General features: G+C 35.8%; 1 protein-coding gene across 1 annotated transcript in view; it reads left to right on the top strand.

The window, feature by feature from the left end:
- SEMA3A (semaphorin 3A) overlaps positions 1 to 23,120 on the top strand; it is a 232,672-nt gene that overhangs the window by 71,394 nt on the left and 138,158 nt on the right. The window contains exon 4 of the mRNA XM_060019863.1: positions 8,907 to 9,026. Within this exon, the coding sequence (XP_059875846.1) occupies positions 8,907 to 9,026 (120 nt within the window). The remainder of the gene's footprint in view (positions 1 to 8,906; positions 9,027 to 23,120) is intronic.

Raw genomic sequence — 23,120 nt, 5'->3', positions numbered from 1 at the left:
TGGATACATTTCAAAGTGCAATATCATGCACCTGAATTTTGGGACATTTTTGCAGTTCTTAAGAGATATATTTTTGTCCTTAGTTGTTACTCATTTTTAACATATGATATATTATTACATGTCTGTCAGATTTATCATGACTCAAATTGCAGGACCTCAACAACACTAATTTTTGCCAAGTGAATGCAACTGAGAATTTGAAGCTACACATTCATCTGAAGTTGCAGTACAGTCTAAAATGCATGTTAGTCCTTGAATTTCATTTACTTTTTCAAAGGTCAAAGTTGATATCAACTTAATTTTTTAAATTTTATTTTAGGGACTTCAAGGCATGTTAAAACTCTAAATGGATAACTAGAATTACCTCTGATTCTATAAAAATCATAAGGTTTCATTAAATCTCGAAACCCTGATGTTTAATTGTTGGGAGATAATTTTTCATAGATCTCTCACACTTCTGCACATCTGATGAACAGAGGAACTCTTAAGCAAAAGGATACTTTTAAAATAACCTTGAGAAGTAGAGGCAGTGTCTCCCTCAGAGCAAAGGGCAAGTTATGCTCACCTGCAGGTACAATGAACATAACATCTTCCTTAAAATGTAATGGCCAGGATGCTTATGCCTAGTATAAAGTGTTCAGGTTCCCTCAACCCAGAGTTCCTCTGCTGTAATGCACCTCACTGCATGTGCAGGTGTCACTTGGCCCTCTTCTCACTGCCCAGTGGGAATTGGAGCTTGGGTAACTGGCATGAGAAATGCTGATACTTTGACTACTGATATTTCTGTAAACAATAAAGTGATTTATCTCTGATTCAGGAGCTGTATATCTTCTGCCAGCATCTGCAAAACTGTGTCAGGGTAGCTCGTTATCTTACAAGTAGAGCAGAATCATAGACCCTTTACTGTTCCTGATAATATTGATTATAAGTTTTTGTGGGCACCCTAGATGACCTCACAAATGAAAGACTATGGTCACTTTATTCATTTTTAAGTATGATTCCATGATGAAATTTGATGATACTTCAGGTATATAGACAACTGATTCCTGATGAGAGCAAGTGAAAGACTTCTTATTAAATGTCACAGAAATGAGCATTCCAGTTTTCATGTGCATTCATGTGTGTATGTTTATTTCTGCTTGGAGGTAAATAACAGGCAAACTGATAACAGTTTAAATTCAATATTCAAAGAATACTAGTAATAAGGATAGCTAACATCTATTGAAGCTTACTATGTATATTAGGTATTATTCTAAATCGTTTCTTTTATTAACTAATTTATGTAACTCCTTTTTGGTTATAAGATACACATTTCCTTTCAAAGGGTGTAGTCCCAGCTTACCTAAGTGACACACCACAATTCTGCCACAGCTATTGAGAAACAATTGCTGTATTTGCTGTTTGACTGTGACAATGATTCATACCATCTACCACTTTGATAAAAAGAGTGATTATAAGTTTATAATTGATAGTCCTTACTGTTGGAGGACTGGAATTTTATGAAAATTCTAATGAACAAAATATAACTCGCCTTTGTAACGGGAATGAGCACAGATTAATATTCAAAACCAATTTTATTAAATCCACCTCTCATTACCACCAATTATGGGTTTAACCTCTTTTAACTGTACTTAAGAAGAAATGAACAATTCATAATAGACTTCTTGCCCAAGTCATGGCATGGTGTGTGGAATGGTGTGAGAGTTAAGCGGACATGAAAATATTCTAACCAACAAATGGATGATTGATTATTTAAAGAATAAGATGTTACTCTTCCGTTAATAAGTGCTAGGCATCATACTATGTACTTTACACAGATATGTCATTAATACCAATTTTAGTTGAAGAAACTGAGGCTCAGAAGTCCTAAATAACTTTCTTGTAGTCACGTAGCAAATGGAAAATGATGCTTTAATAATTCTAACCCCTGTCTGACTGACTTTTAAAGCATCAGATTAGTATAGGTAACTACCTTCATGTTATTTCTATTTTTTCATTTTGATTTTATTACTTTTATTCTATGTTTTTCTTAAATTCTTCAAGAATACCTTTTCGAATGTAAATACATACCTAAGAATAAGTAACATTTTCATTAAATATTAATAAATATAAACAAATTTTTTAATTCTAAAGTTTAAACTTTTAACTGTATTCAGAAATTATTTTTAAAATTATATATGTATATACATAATATATATACATATAAATGTGTGTATAATCCACATATATTATAAATATGGAGTATATGTCTAAATGGATTATTGTAAATGGTTAAAGAGCCTCCATTTATTAGAATATATGTAGAATATTTTATATTATTAATTATATAATAGCATTTAGTACTTTAGACATTAAGGATTTCAAAAGTTTTTTACTTTTGATATTAGACAAGGCAGAGGGTAGAAAAGAGGTATATATGAATTTTAAGAAAGCATTCCTCTAGGGCTTCCCTGGTGGCACAGTGGTTGAGACTCCGCCTGCCGAGGCAGGGGACACGGGTTCGTGCCCCGGTCCGGGAAGATCCCACATGCCGCGGAGCAGCTGGGCCCGTGAGCCATGGCCGCTGAGCCTGCGCGTCCGGAGCCTGTGCTTCGCGATGGGAGAGGCCACAACAGTGAGAGGCCCGCGTACCACAAAAAAAAAAAAAAATAGCATTCCTCTAAAATCTGGATTTCATTTTTTTTCTCCTTCCTTAAAGCTACATCTCATAGGTGATTAAAGATGCAATTCATCTCCCTTATTTGAGTATTAAATTCATTCATGATAAATGCATATATGTTAGAATTAATATGCCAGCTAATTCTGTCCACAATAAATCTCTTTAGATTGTAAATCTACCTACTTGGTGTAAACCATTGACTTAGTTGCCTTAAGGCATGAGCACTAAGTATTCAACAACCTTGCGTAATATTGGAAACCACAGAATGTCATTATTGAAATCAGAGTAAGGTTTTTGACTACATAATAGTTCTGGTTTGGCAGGAAAAAATATTCAGGTTGGTTTCGCATAGTATTTTACAATTTTTTGCATTCATTTGAATATGAGATGAAGAAAGGTTATGCTAAGTACATATTGTATGGACCACCCACAATCAAGTAACTCCAGTGAGTGGTACAAATGTAATAATTAGATCGATAGCACAATGTAAAATAAAATATAAGCCAAAAGTAGACATTATCAGCTTCTCTGGTCCATATGACATTTCAAAGTGAAATTGCTCAAAGCTCCTTTAAATAGTAGAAGAGAATCACATTGGCTAACTTTTGCTAATACCATGGTCTGTAGTGCTTAGGCATATAATTTTGACCAAGTTTGAAGGTTTCAAATAATTTGAAAGAAAAATGTTTATAGAATCTTAATCAGTATTTCTAGAACTTCAAAACAGATAGTCAATCCAGAGGTGAAAAACGAGTCAAATGGGATGCTTAATTGAAATGAGCATTCAGGTAAAATGTTTTGGTATCCTTGGGCAGGAGTCTTCATTTAGTCTATCACATCATTGAAACCAAGTTAGAATTTCTTTTCTAATTGTCATGGATTTGAAGATGTTATAGTTCAATTAATATGAATAGACTCAGATACTTAAATAACTAGCCATGGAGTAATGCCATCTTAGTTGTTCTAGTTGAATCAGTATGTTTAAAAAAAATTCTCTGAAATCAAAACAAAACAAAACATTGAAGTGGAAAGGTCCATTGGTTTGATTATGCCATCATTCTTCTTAAAAAGGAAGGGGAAAATGTCTCCCCAGATGGACAGAACAGGCTACTCACTATTTCATCAGGTGGATATTAAAAAGTTCCAAGTCACAAATTCAACATTAGATGGCTAAGACTACAAATAGGACACAGTTAAGTCTTAGTTCTATTAGACATGCCTCTTTGAAGAAGAGATTTCTAACATCCTTTAGTGAATGCTGAGGTATTAGGAAGACATGATTATGGATGATCTGATCACAGCTGTAATAGCACAGTGTTAAAAGAAAAAAAGACAAAACATTATTGCTAGGTAAGCATGGAACAGCTTAAATACAGAGAGGGATGAGGTGATTGACGGGAACAATCTCACGGATTACTGCTTTGGCACGAAGATTCTCATATTCAGCCAGCTTGCCAAATAAATTGACCAGAGAAAAAGAAAGTCAACAGATTAACTTCAGGAATTAAGCTTATTAATGGATTTTCATGCAGAAATGTATCCACCCACTAGGATAGGAAAAGGCTTCCTTTGCTTTCCCAGCTGCTACATTATACATTAAAATATTTCAACATAAATTGCTGATGGGATAGAGACTTTTTTCCTTTTTAAATGAGTGTTCACTGACCTGAGGCAATGTTGTGCTATATCCATTAATGTTGAGCTGATTTATATTTGAACTAGAACAAGTTGTTTGATTTAATCATGAACTGAATATATTTAAATATAGATTGTTCATCTTCACGGCCTTCTCTCCTCTTTTCTCTTCTTTTATTTAGAGTAAAATTTCACTGCTCCATCCATAATTTAAGAACATGCAAGGAGGTAATTGGAATTGGAGGTAAATTACATTCTTTTATAGAAAGTGTAATTATCAGAAGTTAGTTAAAAACACCTCTATTCTGTTTTAATTTTCATGCATGGAGCAGTTGTTTTGACAGATGGATGGACTTTATTTTTGTAACTGTCCGGGAAAAGTCTTTGTAACACACTCTAATCAGTGCTGCATATTTGTGATGTTTGTTTTTGAATCACTGTGCATTTGGCTTCTATATCCTTTTCTGGGGGTAGACATTTTCTTTCTAAGTTATTTTTCCAGGCTAATATGTCTGTGTGTAATTCCTCTCTACATTTGACCTGAAGGCACTAGAAACTCTTAAAAAATAAGTATAAATGGTTTGTCACTAAGGATGATGAATCATTGGGCTTCATGTGTGGCCTTGGGTTTGCTGGTTTATAACTGCCTTTACTTTTACTACTAGGCTAAGTTAACAATTTATAATGCTGTTGTTCTGGAGTACATTTCAGTAAAATAAGAGCTCAGTATGGTTGCCTGACTCTCGGGAAGCCAACTCGTGGCTAAACTTGTGTGTGTATCAACTTAAATTCCAAAAAGGATCCAGGTTTGAAAAATGAATTCATTTTGAACTGATTACATTCTCTTTATTACGTTGTAAATCCACTAGTGCTGAGCAAAGCAGTGCAGTAGTTGAATGCCAAAAAGTACATTACATTCTGAGTTTTAAGAATCGTCACGGTTCAAGAAAAGGTCAGAAACACTCTTCTTCTGTCTCCCTAGAGCAGAAATGTGTGAAGTGTGTTTCCTTTTTCTGCCATGCTTCCTTTTTTTTTTAGAGGAATGTCCAGGCTGCTTCCAAATAAAATGAATATCCTGTTTTGGAACACTCAAAAACCTTGGCAGCAACAAGCTGGAGAATGAAGGCAAATGAATGACAGGGATTGATACTCTTTTATGTAGGTTTTCTATTTAAAGAACAGTCATTACTCACAATGTCTCTTTCAAGTTTTGGGTTGTTCTCTGTGCAGTTCTTTTAATTCACTGTTTCTTCCTAAGTTGTTATTGATGAGTTTCCTTGCAGCTATTTTAAACCAATTTTGAAAGTATTTCATTCAATTTCTTTGTTTCAGTTCAGGTGTCTTAACATACTCTCTAAACCCCAGAAATTTCTCCCCATTCTATTTGCATCAACCTTCACTTCAAAATAATGTTGAGCTAGCCCCCAGGCACAGAGACAGTACAACCTGCTGCCACCTGGGAAAGTTCACTGGGAAAATCATTCCAGGCCTCAGGCTAGTAGGCTGGGTCTAGCTGCTTTGTAGGGCAGATAGAATCTTTATCAACATTCTCAGTAGAACCCTTTGCCAGGTTTCACAACTATAGTCCCGTGATTTTTTCCAGCAGCTCTGTAGAGGAATAGTTGTCATATCAGAGTGGTGCTTCTTTGACAGTTAATAGAGAACAAAATAAAATTAGGATATTCAGTGTGGCTCAGTTCCCTAGTTCTCAAGAATCCTGAGAATTTTTCAGTCAATAATTATTGCTAATCAGTTACCCAATCTATGAGATAAGAACCCACAGATTCTATAATCTTAGAATTCATAACAGTTGCAGAAGTGACATAGCCTTCATTTGTATGCACAAGTATCTGCGCTCATGAAATATTCCCTTCCTTTTTTTTCCTTTATTGCAGAGAACTAGGGTCTATTCTCAAATTTCTAGGATGCCCTGAGGTGTTAGTAATGAGATTAGAGAAACTGGGTTTGTATTTTAAATTCCCTGCATATCTTTATAGGTATGACTGTGGGCAAACTAAAACCCTGTTCTTTTCTAAAATGAACAATACATCCATCTGGGTGTGCCACTGCTCTTTATTAGAATATTCGTTTGCTTACCAATATGTGTGTGCACATCCAGTTTCTTAATTTCAACATATGGTGCTGGAACTGGTTGTTTATAATCTTGAATGCTATAATATTGAGTCCACTGTCATGGATAGCTGTCTTTATGTAAAAGCAGAGTATGTGACCACCTACATGTTTCAAAGAAAGAGGTGTCATAAAACATTTTCCTGAAAATGATTTATTTGCAAAGGACTGCATTTTCTTAAGAGTACAAGATTAAGTCCTTTGGGTAAGACTCATAAATGTCTTATTTGTAAATGAGTTTATCAGGTGTTTCCCTATCCACAGCCTCTTTCCTCTGCCCAAGGATCCATGCCCTATCCTCTTGGGGAAGGAGGAGAAACTGCTACAGAATGGGGAGTTTGTGACTAAAAGTCTTGGAAGTTAGGTTATATCTGAGCTTATCTAAGGTTATGTCTAAGATGTACCGTGTTCAAAGTGGTACATGGATAAGATGCATGTACTCTTTAAGCTAGGAAATTTTTCTTCATAGAAAGTTGCAAAATCAGTTGATTTCAGTGCTTAATTTTCTATGTTATAATGCCTTGCCAGACAAAAGAAGGATTCAGGATCTAAGTAGCAAAACAGTGGGAGAAATTAGATGTGTATTTTAGTTGCTCCCCTAAACTACTCAGCATATAATAAGGAAGCATGAGGAGTCGTAACTGGCAAGTTTCATATTTTTCCTTAAAAAGATCTGATTCACCTTTGGGATGATATGTTTATAGGTCATCCTCAGATGTCATCCTAGAAAAATCAGTGATGATGGAAAGCAAGTATTTGAATTTAAATAACAATTATTCTTCTCAGATTTGGTCTGCTCTTTATTTTATGGAGGCAATAAAGTTAATACCAAAATCATCAGCTACAATCACAGAATACAAGTGTCATGTGGAAATGTACTTAAATAATTGTAACACCTCAGTTATAAACACCAATGGACTACATAAGTCTAAATGTATTCTGAGCTTTCACCTGAAGAGTCATAGGTTGTACAGAGTGACTTTGGGAGTGTTACACACATAGAGGCGCAAGGACAAAGCCAATCCACTGTTATGTTTGCCAGCATTACTTGCACTATAGTCTGCTTTTGATCTTTATCTGCATTTTTAGTTACATATTTGGCTCTTATTTATAAATGTTTAATAGGCAAAAACACAAAACTATGTGTATAAGAAAGTATGATCAATAACAATAATTTTCAATGTAATTATTATTTACCATATGAATACTCAATTGGATATTAAAAAATGGGTATTGTATATTCCATGACAAACTCATATTTTCTACTTATATGTATTTAATTTTTAAGATTTTCTATATGGTTAATAGACCATAACATTTTATTTGAAAATATTCTGATAGTTTGAATTTCTCTTTTCATTGTTTTATTTTTACAGTATTGATATGGACTCACCTATTTAAAAATAGTTGGCAAAAATCATGTCTTTTCTGCTCTGATTTCTTTGGCAATAAAATTATCTAGTTTATATTTTGACTGTCTGATTTTTTTCCCCTAAATCTTTCCTTAACAGGAACAAAAGGCTAAGATTCCTATTTGTTTGTAGAACATTTTCTTTCACAGGATCTATAGATATAATGGAGTATATAGAAAAAATATAAAGAGCTCTGTCCATTTATCTCTTAGGTGACATTTTATTTGGGTAATAAAATGGCACGAATGTCTAAACTTCTATAAATAATAATAAGATATGAGTATAATTCTCTCTTATAAGTAGCTGTTTTTTACCTGGGGGATCCATGACTCATTGGGCAGGGGATCTACGTATGGGTTTAGGATGTACGTGAACTGCATGAAAATATTTATTAATTATAGCCACTCTAATAAAGACCCTTCAGCCTGTAGACATTGCAGACTCTAACACCTTCTCTATCTCATCTTATACCCAAATTGTCTTTGGGGGTTAAACGACTTTTTCAAGAGAAGGTGGTTTTGTCTTCTTAGGGTCTATAAAGCTCACTAGTAAGAAGCACTACTGAAGTTCAAAGTCAGTCACCCATCATTATGAGTTACTAATGATGTTTCAAATTCATATTTAATAGAAGGTTGTATTACCTTTTATTTTTGATTTTCCAAAATTAAACTCAGAGCTGGCTTCTGAAATTTTCACCATTGTTATGATTTAAATAATTCATTCATTAACCATATAATTTGCTGTTTCCCTCATTTCTAGAAAAGTCACATATGATAATCAGTTATCTATAACTTTATTCCACTTTTGTATAAATTATAGTTTTAATAAAAACATTAAAGAGAATATTATATTTTGCCCCCCCCAAAATAAGAACTTCTGTATTTCATGTAATAATGCAAGCAGACACCTTCTGTATTTCATGTAATAATGTGAGCAAACAATAGAATAATAAGCCCTAAAAATGATGTGAAAGGACACAAAAGAAATCTGTTCAAACATGCCTAGCACCCTAGAGGATACTTCAGCCATGCTGACCACTAGAGCTCACTGGTTTTCCTTTTGTTTTACAGAAAGAATGTGCTAATTTCATCAAGGTGCTTAAGGCTTATAATCAGACTCACTTGTACGCCTGTGGAACGGGGGCTTTTCATCCAATTTGCACCTACGTTGAAATTGGACATCATCCTGAGGTAAAGCTGGCTTTTAAAAAACGGTGTTCGTCCGTGACCCCTTCCTATTCAAATGCTTCATTACTAATTTCTTCAGTTCATTTAGCTTCTAGTTGCTATTCATTGGGACCTACTTCGAATTCAGATGCTGTTATTAATTTTAATCTGTGAATGCAAAAAGAATGAGACCATCACTCAACAGTAACTGTGGAACAGGAGGAAGGGAGGAAGCATTTGCTTTCGCTCTGGATTACAGAGTCCAATCCATTTTGCATGTGCAGCAGATGTCAGCAGGCTGAATGTGTACTGTTTTCTCCTTCATTTGTATATTGCCAGCTTTTCCCCTCCATTTCCATCCTTAGCCAGAAGTGTCTGCCACCGCAGTTGTTTTCTTCTGCCCAGAGATTAAGAAAGGATGCCATACATGTGCACAGTGATCTGATCTCATGTTTGAGCTAAATTACTCACATTTATGTTCTTGCTTAGCTAGGCTTTGTTTTTATATTTTGGGCTATTATTTTGTCAGTATAAAAAAGGAAAAAAAAATGTTTGTCTCTTACTCCTACAAGACGTTTTAGTGAGAAAATTTAGTGAGGAAATTAAAGTTAGGGAAATTTAAGTACAACTTGCAATTAGGGATGTATTTAAAGGAAAAGTTACTAGTAGGAAAGCAGTTCCATGAATTGGATTTATCAATAGCCTTAAATTATAAGCCTTTTTATTATTTTTGGCACAAAATCCTAAGAAGAACAAAAGTGTTCATGTGGTGAGAAAATCATTTGTGACAAAATTTTCTTTCAGATTGGAATTCAGAAATACTCAACAGATAAAGAATTTGTTCCCAGAATATTTCTGGAATCCTAAAGATAAAATATAATTTACATGTTAGCCACTTCTTTATAACTTAAACTCTAGAGCCTTTCTTTATATGTTCTTAATGGGTACAAAAGAGTTACAAATATGTTCTTTCAACCCAAAGACTTAGAAATCAAAACAGTTTGTGTTGTGCCTTCTTTGTATAAGAAGGCACCTTCGAGGCTATGTGGTTTCTAGACTGAACACAATTATTATGACTTTCCTGATGATCCTGGGAAGATAAAAACCCTTTACGGGGCTTCCCTGGTGGCGCAGTGGTTGAGAGTCCGCCTGCCGATGCAGCGGACGCAGGTTCGTGCCCCGGTCCGGGAGGATCCCACATGCCGCGGAGCGGCTGTGCCCGTGAGCCGTGGCCGCTGAGCCTGCATGTCCGGAGCCGGTGCTTCGCAGCGGGAGGGGCCACAACAGTGAGAGGCCCACGTACCGCAAAAAACAAACAAAAAAAAACCCTTTACCAGGGTCTCACCGGCGTAGACAGTTGCCCTCATCAGCCTCTTCTCCCACTGCATCCTTCTTCCTTCCTTTACAAGTATGCATACTGTTCTTGCTGACATACCCAAGAGTTTTAAGTAAAAATTAACTTTAAGGAAGGGCAGTTCCACTTAAATTACTTGTTTCATATGGATGAAATTAGGAATAATTTCCTGCAGACGGTCCTGGAGACTTTGCATACTTAACTTTTCAGTAACTTCTGGATAAATCTCTCCCTTTTTCTTTCCTTCTCAGCTATTTCCTATAGTCAGGCACCCTAAAATTGGGTCTCACTTCTCTGTTTACTGGAGACAGCTCTGGAGAACCTTCCCCATGTTGTATTGCACTTTTTACATCTGCCAGGCACCATGCTGTATAAGACAGTGGGGTCCGGACAGCTGAGCTCCAAGCACAGGTTGGTAGAAAAGATATAGGCTTTAGGGACAGATCTGACTTCTGATCATGTTCGGCAACTTACTAGCTGTGGAGCACTGGAAAAATTACTTAACCTCTCTGAGACTCTGTCTCATAATATGTAAAAACAAAACAAACCTCTGCGATTCTCAGTGTCCATATGTTTTAAATGAGAACTTGACTTATTACCTCCAACTGCTTTCCAACCCTCCCAGCGGGGCGTGACCCACTGACAGTTTTTGCTGTAGAAACTCAGGGAGTTCTAATCCCATCATTGTTAAAGGCAGGTCACCTGGCCTCACACTGCAGGGCTTTGGTCCAACCTCACTTCAGTACTGGATGCTTGATAAGGAGCAAGCTACTAACTTTCTTTGTGTCTTTGTTTCTACTCTAGAAAGTGGTAATGAGAATGGTCTCTACCTCATACAGTTGTTGTAAGAGTTTAATGTTGTCTAATAGGTAGATACTGAAAAAAATGTGGATTATCATTTTTAAAATAGAAATGTGTATCTCAGGCTGAAAGCGGTTTCAGGGTTTATGGTGATAGTTACCACCTTGCTGTTAAATGTACCTCATTCATCAGAGGTTGTATGTTACTGCACTGGGCTCTCATTGTTGCCAGGTCTTTCTGTACTTAGCTTAATTTCCTCCATTTTTAAATTTGAAGCTTAGATGATCTTGGTGGTCGTTTAAATTAAAATATCATATATTGTTCCTGTATTTTTACCATTTTCCCCAAAATGTAGTTTTGTTTTGTGTTTTTTCTTTTTGAAGTTGCTCTTTAGCAAAGTTCCTTCCTTCTCATCTCATCAACTACTTTATTGCTGCTTTATGGATGGGTGGGGAGATGCAGAGGTACAGCTTCTGGAGCCAGGCCATTTACCCAGGAAAATGGAGGAGGCCGTTTCCTCCTTCCCATCTCCTTAAGGTGGGATATTGACGTACAAGTATTTTCCTGAAATCCTAAAACTCAGAACCTTTGAGAGAAGTCCTCCTTCAGAAGCTCAGTGATCTTGATTTGCATGGCAACTATACATGGGGAGATACTGTTCCAGACTGTTTAGGGGGTCAGAGGGAAAATGATTATGCAATTACCTGGGGGAATTTGGAGCAGTCTAGACAGTCAATCTAGGAAATTCTGGAAAAGATATTATCACGATGGCTTGTCTAGACAACATAAAATTTAATTTTCAATGCTTAAGCTGCCTTAAGAGAGAATCTGCTTTAAATTGATCTGTATTGGTACTAAAAATACTACACTCGGATTTAAACAGTTATGCTGTTTTTGAAGTTGAGAAAAAAGAGACAATATGTGCTTCATGCCGTTAGGAAAATAATGCTGGTAATGGAAAGATTGGAAGAATAAGAAATAAAATAATAATCAGGACTGAGGCCAGGATTGTTGGATAAGAGTTCATAAGGTCTCATGAAGTTTGAATTTAGTAACTTTTATTTACAAGGATGGATTTTCAGAAAGAACCAAGACAAATCTTTCTCCTATATTCTGGTTGAAAAGTAGCATGTATACTTTGCTGTTCCTGCCCCATTCTACATAAAATAGTGAAATAGTTTACTTTTTAAACTTCTGTCCAGGCTTTACATATTACAAATAATTTTATCATACAAAAAAGGACTTTTTGCTTTTATCATGAATTCATGGACATTTTAACATCCAGTTTTTTCTTTGCAGTGCTCTTCCTTTAAAATAACTCTTTGTCTTACATTGAGTCCCCAAGATTGTTGAAATTCATTGTTAGAAATTATGGACTTACCATTCCAGATGGCTGGATGCCACAAAAGACATCACTTTTGAAACAAAGCAAGACTTCCTTTATCATTTAATAGCTTCAGATCTTATACGAGGAAATAGCAATTCCTTTTAAATAATCATGAACAGTTTGCAAAAAAAAAAGAAAAAACCTTGTTTAGTCTTCTAATTATGAAAATAGACCCAATTTTGCTCTTCTAGCATTTTAATAGCGATATTTAAACTCCTGAATACTGTATTCCAAAACTACTCTTGCTGTATAGTGAATGCCTTATGACCACACACGGTATGTCATTTATTGCTGTATTAAGCAGATTTTGTGTTTGTGTTTCCTGTAGTACAATTGGGAATTGGTAGACCTATTAATTAGCTCCAGTTCTATAAGATGTGTCAGTCAATTCTTGGTTATCCTCCAGTAGTACTTGACATTGCAGATAACTCCCAGTGAGGTCACATGCTCCATACGCATGTGTGTGTTTATTATTAAAATGCATGCAGAGTTCACGGAAGGAATGATTCAGAGCTAGAGTACAGATGAGTTTTGTGTTTAAGCTTTCAGCATCCATGCCATTCAAATGAAAAGTGTAAGTCATCCTTACGAGACAGAATATTCCCAAAAGGCTTATAGTATATGGTATTTCCCTTTCAAATTTACATCTGTTAATAAAAAAAAATGTTATGAATTTAGGAGGAGGATAGCTTTTCGAAGAAGTGTCTGGATGTTTTCTCACATCCTAAACGGGCCTCCTCCTTGTACTGTGAAGGAAATCTAAAGAAAGATGGACCCAGATGAGAGCTGGAAAATATTAACTCTATAAATACTCTCATAATGTCATGATCTCAATTTATGATAGAACCAAAGGGACATTAAGAAATGCAATGAAGCTTAATGGCTATCTCTAAGGTCATTTCTGCAATGACAACTAATATATCAAGATGTAAAATAAAATGTTTTGTCTGGTTCTTCTCTTCCACCAAGAATAAGAGTTTGCTTTCATGTAAAACTTTGAATCACATGCTCTTAGTAACAGTCTCCAGGTCCAAATACTACTTAAGTGGTAGCTAGTGCTCTGTCGACTAATTTATACATCTAATCTAACTTTCTCTAATTGAGTTATCTCTCTCAGTGTGTTATGTCATTGAGTCCAATAGAGTCCAAGTTTATTTCTAAGAGGAAATGCTAAAGCTAAGAAATTCAGATATCTTGGTAAAGCAATGAGGCGTTGTTTTGGGGTTGGTTACATCATTCCATCTTTCTTAGATCATGTCTTGGAGTCTGACTTTTCCCACTTATGTTAGTAGGTTAGGTGGGAAAAGTCAGGATTCCTTGGTGATTTCTTCTCGCTTCATCATTTCCACCAGAGGCAGTGTGTCCCTCATTTGCACTCTCAAACTGAGCCAAGCGTGGTTAGAGCAAGACCATTATGGTTTCCAGGTTTTTCTTCCCTAATCTTTCAATACTTGAATCATGTTGGAAGGTGGACCATACAAGTTACCATGCTGAATAAACAATACCACCGTTTATATTGCAGATGAAATTTTAAAATGCTTTGCTGTTTGTATTTGAGAAAAAGAATCACAGTTCATAAATTCTTTGACCTTAACAGCTCAGCAATATATTTCTTGTGAGCTATTCACATTCTAAACTCTAGATATTATCAGTGAGGCTGTTTCTCAAAATCAACAGAACTAGTGGCCAAGTGAGGCAGTAGAGGGACCTAAGTTATGATTAGAAACAAGTTTAGGGAAAAAAAAAAAATCACAAATGGTGAAAGAGAGAGAGAACCAAAAATCCAAACCAGCTTCTCCTATACCCAATTTAAAAGATTTCAAATCACCATTTTATATTTTGACTGGTTTGCTCTAAATATAGGGTATGAAAACACCATAGTTATGAGATTAATACACTTTTACCCTCTACACTTATTTGGCTCAATTGTAAAACGTTTTCTTTTTTCCCCCCTCATAGTATTTCATCACTATTTCACAATGACAGAAAAAATAGAAATGTTAGCATTCAGTTTTTAACTTTCAGAGTATTTATTTAGTTTCATGTTTTGTCAGATCTGGTTCAACTAGTGCCAGAAAAAGAATTTGAACAAAATTAAACAGTTTTCTTAAGGCCGTATTGGTGCAGTGATGTCATTCTCAATTACTTATTAAAAGACTGTGTTATCCGTAGTACTCAATTTCTGAGTGACATCTTCATTCACAATACAGACATAAGGACTAAATCATAAACAGCACATTGACCAGTATATATTTTTCTTTTCTTCATAACTACTAGTAGCTAGTTTGGATCAAAGACTTTATATTTCTTGGAGCTAATCTGTCACTGGAGGTGTGTACTCCAACTTAAATTTTTCTCTTACTGTGCCCTTTTTGATTGATTGCTTTGCACTCATTCCCTATATAATCTATTTTAAAAGGAAGTTTCTGTTTATAAAAACTAATTTGTTATCAATATTATATTTTTCAAAAAACACAAAGAGTAGTGCTAAACCCCATTGCCTGCTCACCTGTTTGGGCTGTTTTCCTCTTCTCTTTTGTTCTTCCTCTTCATGACCCTTTCTTTGCCCTTGAACTCTAGTTCTGTTTTTCTTCCTTTATCTCTTTGTCTTCTTGCCTAAATTACTTCATTTGGAACCAAAGTTTAAGGTAGTGGAAATACAGCCTGGATATATAGGTGAGAAGGAAGGCATTAGTTTAATATATTTGAAACTTGGGGAAAATACCAAGATAAATTTAGACTGAATTTCCACAAATCAGAATATGTTTACCTCCTCTTGGAGTGTGTTTCAAATAGGCCTCAGCAAGCTATCTTGTAGATTTGTTTTAAATCATGATTGTTCACTTTGATGATAACCTGAGGAAATGATACAAGTCCATTCCAGATTATTTGGATAACTACCTCATAATCATGTAAAATCTTAAGATTTTAGTGCTCTTGTTTGCTTAAGGCTTATAAGCATGTGAGTGCCAAGGATATACCTTTAATATTCTTGGGCTAATAAGAAGGAAGCAAAGGTTGAGTTGATATGCAAACACTGTCTTCCTGCCAAGTAAAGGCCAAAATGGGGTCAGAGTGGGCTTTGTGAAGGAAGATCTTGCTGTGGTTCAAAAAGAGAAAAGTAAATTACCCCAGAGCACAAAGGAAGGTAGAACTGCTAGCTTCAAAGACTAGCTTCTGGTCACTAGAACCACGTTCATATTGTAAGAAGGTATTTACTTTTCAAGATACACAAAGATATTATTGTCCCATTGCTTTGCTATTGCTAATTTCAATTGTATTTGCTTTCTAGTTTTGTTGGTACTTAATTTTAATCAGGAAGAACCTATATTTAGCTTTATAATTTTATAAATTTAGTTACTACTAGAAAATATGCTATGTAAGTTAACTGGTGGCACACTAAGAAGATAACTTGTGGTAGCTTTTAAGCAGATAGTGTCACCTGTTTTTCACATCTGAGGACACTCCCCTTGCTCTAGTGTAATGGCCTCTGGTCTAGGTTCCTCATGGCTCTCAGCTGCTCCAGGCTTACCACATGTAGTCAATTTGGACGTGATGCGAGCTGGGGAAATAGAAAGAGCAAAGGCTGGTGCTGTGAATCAGCGTGAGGTGATGAGCATAGCACTGAAGTGAAAAGGAAAGACATAATGAGAAAACCAGAAGTTCTGGAATAAAGGTTTTATTTATTAAATAGATTTGGGGGAATACTAGGAGATAATGGAGGCTTAACATTTATATCTAGGGCTCTTCAGCTTTGTAGCTACAATTCTGTTCAACTGCTACAATCAATGCCCAAGTGATCTTGGAGGCAATTTGTATTCAGAAGCAATTTATATTCAATAGAGGTAAAATGGACTTTAATAAAAATATAAGAAACATTTTTCCTAAGCAAGGTTCTAACAGTAATGGTGAGGAACATAAACACAAATGTCTGCCCTCAAAGATTTAACGTGTACATAAATATGTAACTTCAACATGATGAAACATCAGTAATAATAACAACTATATTCCAAACAGCTAGTATTTACTAAGCAATAATTATACTCTGTACTGGCTGCTTTGAATGTATTACCTTACTCAGTGTTCACAAAATCTGATGAGGTAGGCACTCTTCACATCCTCACTGTACTGATGAAAAATTAAGGGTTTCATAGGTATTTTATAATGGGCCTGAGGCAATCATGCTATTCATTGGTTTACGTCTGAGTGGAGAACCCGCTCCTTTAAAAGGAAGTACCAGCCTGGCACAGAGCGAGAAAAGGGTTAAAATCACTAATTCTGGGCTTCCCTAGTGGCGCAGTGGTTGAGAGTCTGCCTGCCGATGCAGGGGACACGGGTTCGTGCCCTGGTCCGGGAAGATCCCACATGCCGCGGAGCAGCTAGGCCCATGAGCCATGGCCGCTGAGCCTGTGTGTCCGGAGCCTGTGCTCTGCAACGGGAGAGGCCACAACAGTGAGAGGCCTGCGTACCGCAAAAAAAAAAAAAAAAAAAAAAAATCACTAATTCTGATTTAGGGTATTAAGTCAGAGATTTTCTCATGTATTTATTTTATATTCCAAAAATACTTAATGTGTGCCTAGTTTGAACAAGGTGATGACTGTAAATAAGGGAACACTTGATGAAGTGAAGAAAGGCCATCACATTTAAGCTGAGTTTTGAAAAATAGGTGAAGTATTGATGGTTGTGGAGGATCCGTTATGTAAGCCTAGAAGGATAGAATAGGAAAACAGAGACATTAAAGTCCAATGGCGAAATGGCAGATACCCCAGTGTGCATCTAGTACACTGATTTTCAAAAATGAGGCTGGAAAATTAGGATCAAGTTGAGTTTAGGGAAGCTAGCCAAGAGCTATACAAGATTTTAGGAAGAAACTACTGGTATTGCTATGATTGGTTCTGAAACATGTTTTTGGTGTAAATGCGTGTGTGGAGGGGAAAAAAGACATATAGGTACATCCATTTTGAGACTGTGGCAAAAGTTGAGTAGTGTCACATGCTGAGAACCTGGACTGATAGTGAGGGAAAGATACTGAGTACTGTTAAAAGTTCTCATAACAAACAATAAGAAAATTACATCTAAATTTCATAAACCACTAGATGACATACACTGACATGATGATACTCTTTAAACTCCCCAATGAAAAGATGGTTTCCCAGTTGTCTGGGGACAATTAGATAAACATGTTTTGTAGCATACTGTGGCTTATGCACATTCAATTTTCACTGCTAAGTCTACAAATAAGCTGAATTTATACTGTTCATAAAACATTAAGCTACCATATGCAAAGTTATGCGAATTTCTCACCCACAGTGTATAACAAAAACATGGTTTCTCCACATTTGTAAATCCAGAGAATGCTATTTTGTGTAATGCATATGTGAAAGCAATTCAAACACACTTTGTTTAAAAAATAAAAATAAAACACAAATAACTAAACAAAAAGAAACAAGATATAATATATTATACTTAGAAATAGTAATTTTTAAATGAAAAATATCCATGCTTTAATATTAATTTCATTACTATGTTATAGCTTTTACTGATTTTGTGAAATTTTTATGCAGATGATGTATCCAATTTATCCCCTTGTTATTCTGCCCCATTTCTATCCTGCTGTAACTACTCTCCATGATTTTTTCATTAATTTTATTACTATTCATGACTCATCGTTGACATATTTGATGGTTTTATGACTATTATAGCATTTTGTATTTATAACCCTGTGATGAAGGTGTTATCTCCATTTTTCATTTTAGGGAACTATGTCTCAGAGAGAGTCAACAATCTACCCATCATCACACAACTAGTAAATTTGTTGTCATAACCGTCAATAACATACGACCTTCCTAGTGACATCAATATTAGTCTCATAGTGTACCAATACTGTAGCATCCTCATTGGTAGGATGCTGTCCCATGTGCGTTTTTTTGTTAGTTTTTTTTTTTTACTGTGGTAAGAATACTTAACACAAGATCTGCTCTCCTAACAACTTTTTAAGTGCACAATTCTGTACTGTTAACTACAGGCACAGTGTTGTGCAGCTGATCGCTAGAACTTACTCATCTTGTGTAACTGAAACTTTATACCCATTCAGCAGCAACTCCCCATTTTCCCCACCTCCAACTCCTGACAACCACCATTCTGTTCTCTGATTCTGTGAGTTTGACTGTTTTAGATTCCTCACATATCTGGAATCATGTAGCATTTGCCCTTCTGTGCCTGGCTTATTTTACCTAGCATGATATCCTTCAGGTTCATTGCAACAATATTCACAATAGCTAAGATAGGGAAACAGCCTAAATGTCCATCAGCAGATGAATGGGTAAAGAAAATGTGGTGTCAGATGCAATGAAATGTGATTAGGCCTTAAAAAAGAAGGAAATCCTGCCATATTCAATAACATGCACTATGTGTTCATTAATACTCAGGTGTAAACACTCTCAAAATAGTGAATTTCAAGTAAAATGAACTACAACTTGCATTAGTAGGAACCTACTTAAAAGAAGCATTAAGTTCTTGGTGCTGGAAATGTGACAGTGACTGTCAACTTGGTAAAATGGCAGTGGCAAATTCATGGCGTCCTTTAAAAGGATATGATAATACAATCTGGAAGTCATGTTTCAATAAAAGAAGTGCTTGGATACCCACAAAACAGTTACTTTCTGTTTCTACTAATTCCCTCTCTGTGTAAGAAAGGTGTTGAGCAAAAATAAACAAAACCTGCCTACTGGTATTTCCACTTAGATGCACAGGAGAGTTCAAATATGTTTTACAATCAAAGAGAGTTGTAATTCTTTTTTTTTTTAAATTAATTTATTTATTTTTGGCTGTGTTGGGTCTTCGCTACTGTGTGCAGGCTTTCTCTAGTTGCGGTGAGCAGGGGCTACTCTTTGTTATGGTGCGCGGGCTTCTCATTGCGGTGGCTTCTCTTGCTGTGGGGCGCGGGCTCTAGGCGTGTGGGCTTCAGTAGTTGTGGCACGTGGGCTCAGTAGTTGTCGCTCGTGGGCTGTGGAGCGCAGGCTCAGTAGTTGTGGCACATAGGCTTAGTTGCTCTGCAGCATGTGGGATCTTCCTGGACCAGGGCTTGAACCCATGCCCCCTGCCTTGGCTGGTGGATTCTTAAGCATTGTGCCACCAGGGAAGCCCAAGAGTTGTGATTCTTTTTTACGCAAAAGGGATAACCAGAATCTGTAGCATTAATATATAGAAATATATTTGAAATAGATTTCTTAAAATATATATATATATATTTTAGATGTTGGGGGTAGGACTTTATTAATTAATTAATTTATTTTTGCTGTGTTGGGTCTTCGTTTCTGTGCGAGGGCTTTCTCTGGTTGTGGCAAGTGGGGGCCACTCTTCATCACGGTGTGCGGGCCTCTCACTATCGCGGCCTCTCTTGTTGCGGAGCACAGACTCCAGATGCACAGGCTCAGTACTTGTGGCTCACGGGCCTAGTTGCTCCGTGGCATGTGGGATCCTCCCAGACCAGGGCTCGAACCCGTGTCCCCTGCATTAGCAGGCAGATTCTCAACCACTGTGCCACCAGGGAAGCCCCTTATTTCTTAAAATATTTTAAAAATTAAAGTTTCTCAATTCTCATTCAAAGTAAGTTTAGCAATGAAACATGCCCTTTTACTATTTCTCAATATTTTGATCACGTAATAAATATTTCAAGAACACAGAAGAATCTGGATATTACTATACATAGAATTTTAGATTAATAAACAGAAAATACTTAATTTTACATGGCACACAAATTATTAAATAACAGAAAGTTGGTATAGTCTATTTCATTTTCCTTAATGTAAATGGGCCTTATCAAGATATCTGCCTGTGAAGATATTGAAATATTAACATATTTTTTAAAAAGCTACATTTTTACTCAAAATTAATTTTGTACTTAGGAGTCTTTAGAGTTTCCAGCTAGAATAAATGTATTTGGATAAATATATATTTATGTGAAAGGACATCTTTTAATCATTGCCTCAAAAATTGAATGATATAGGCTTTCAGCTTTCACTTAACACAATTATTTCTATCTTTGCCTATTTTACTCAGATACTTTAGTAATTTCAATCCATTCCTATAGAAATGATAGAAAATTTGATATTAGTACCTGAGTACAGTTTTGAGATGTATATGTTTACATGCAGGAAATATATTGTTTCAAATTGTCAGAAATCAAACCACATAGAATCACTACTTTCCATTTTTATTTTATTTTATTTTTCCTGTCTGCCGTTTTAATTCGATTGTGCATCTCCGGCCACTGAAAGCAATCTCAGGAATTGCTGAGTGGTTAAAAAGGGAGTCAAATGGGATCTAAAATCAATCCACAGGTCTGTCACTGATTCATTGTGTGACTTTTGCTGCCACTGAAATGACATTAAAATGGTCTCCTCAACATTTTTATACCTCAGGATTTCTCTTGTGATAAATAAATACCTATCTAATATGCATTATGGATATATACTTTAAAAAGTAGGTGATGATGAAGAACTACAAGACTAGCTTCTGTTTTAACAAGTTATGTCACTTGAATTTACCACAGAGCTTTATACAGAGGCTAAAAGTCTGGATATTTCTAGTGTTGCAAATGGGGTTTTGTATACATGCCAGGGTTCAAGCTCCTTTTAAGTGCTTTTATCCTGGCAAACTTTTCTTCTTTTGATTTTATTTTGTTGGTATTTAATAGCTGTTGTACTACATATTTAAATTAACCTGGAAAGGATGGATGTTTAGTGTCCCATATTGACTTGCCCTTTGCTGGCCTAAATCTCGGAGGCAAATGGAAGATTTGCAGGGAGGAACACCTATTCGCTGTATTATGTCATGCTAGATAGCCGTCCTAGGTACTAGCTACCTTAACACTACGTCAAATTTTTGCAAATTTTTCCTAACAACAGTATGGAATTTTTAAACGTTCATGCTAAGATTGCACAGTCTCTTAGACATATATTAATTTTTTTCTAGAATAAGATGTAATAACTTACCTGACAGAGGAATAGGAAAATATTATGCCATTGATAACCAAAATATTTCCATTTTTACTATGCAAACGACCAGAAAACTAGATGTGAACTGACACCCCTTTGTTCCTAAATTCATCAGAGGCAATCAATAGTTTCCAGTCTCCTTTTTTTAAAATAAATTTATTTGTTTTATTTATTTATTTTTGGCTGCGTTGAGTCTTCATGGCTACACGTGGGCTTTTCTCTAGTTGCAGAGAGCGGGGGATACTCTTTGCTGCGGTGCGCAGGCTTCTCATTGCCATGGCTTCTTCTGTTGCAGAGCACAGACTCTAGGCGTGCAGGCTTTAGTAGTTGTGGCTCGCAGGCTCTAGAGAGCAGGCTCAGTAGTTGTGGTGCACGGGCTTAGCTGCTCCGCGGCGTGTGGGATATTCCTGGACCAGGGCTCGTACCCGTGTCCCCTGCATTGGCAGGTGGATTCTCAACCACTGCACCACCAGAGAAGCCCTCCAGTCTCTTGAGTAAAATCAACTTCAGGTAAAATGAAAAAACAAAATGAAATGATGTGTTTGCCGCATGGATGACAAAAATGTAATCCCATTCACTTTTCTACCTTATACTACTCAAGAGTCTGAAAATTTTAATAAGCTCCTAAGAAAGAAATGAAAAGTACTTTTCAACTGTGCTGCTAAGAAAAATATTTTGATCTGGAAGATTTTAGTACAAAAAATTAAGTTGGAAGATTTGATATCCACAAGACTACTGAAGCCCAATACCATCCTAAGCAGAAAGCTCAGCAATATCTGATGTCTTACTTTTTTTTTTTGATATCTTACTTTTTAAAAAATGATGTGTCCAGAGCTAACCTCTGACCACAGTTTCCATGAATTTTTGCTTAAAAATACATGTTTATAAAATACTGTATCTTACAGTTACTGCATAGCTCCTCTAAGTCCTATCCTTCATTTCATAATATAGGAAATTTAAACTCAGATTGCTTAAATAGTATTCTCAAATCCCATGGCTACTTAGTGGTAAAAGCTGAGCTTAAACTCAGCTCTCCTGACAGCCGATTCAGAGTTCTTGCCATTGCACTACATTGCCTTCACTCTCACTATCAAACATGGAAAAGGACGTGAAAGGCACAATTTTTCACTTACATCAAGCTGTTTATAAGTTTTTATTAAAATAAAGTGAATAAGTAAATAACATTAGATAATTACTTTTAAAATATAGTTTTACTTTATTTCTCCATGCATTCATGGTCTGATTATAAACTATATAATGTAATGTCAGGGAAAACTTGTATGATTTCTTTTACAAAATAATATTTCCTTATTCAAAATGAGTCAATTGTTTCTTCAAAATAGATAAAATTTGAATGTTGTTTCACTACTTTATACTATTTTCCTTTATTCTCATTAAGGTAGCTAGATTAAAGATGATTTCTATTAGTTGAAACAGTCAGCATATATCAAATATTATCAAGGAAAATAATTGAAACATTAGGAAGGCAACCTGAACACTGTGAACACCAGAATCATGCAAAATTGCACCCACACACCTCTGCATACAATGGACAAGAACGACTAAACTCTTTGATC

This window comes from Delphinus delphis, chromosome 9, assembly GCF_949987515.2.
Source record: "Delphinus delphis chromosome 9, mDelDel1.2, whole genome shotgun sequence".
NCBI lineage: Eukaryota > Metazoa > Chordata > Mammalia > Artiodactyla > Delphinidae > Delphinus > Delphinus delphis.
This window is presented reverse-complemented; position numbering and strand designations above follow the sequence as displayed.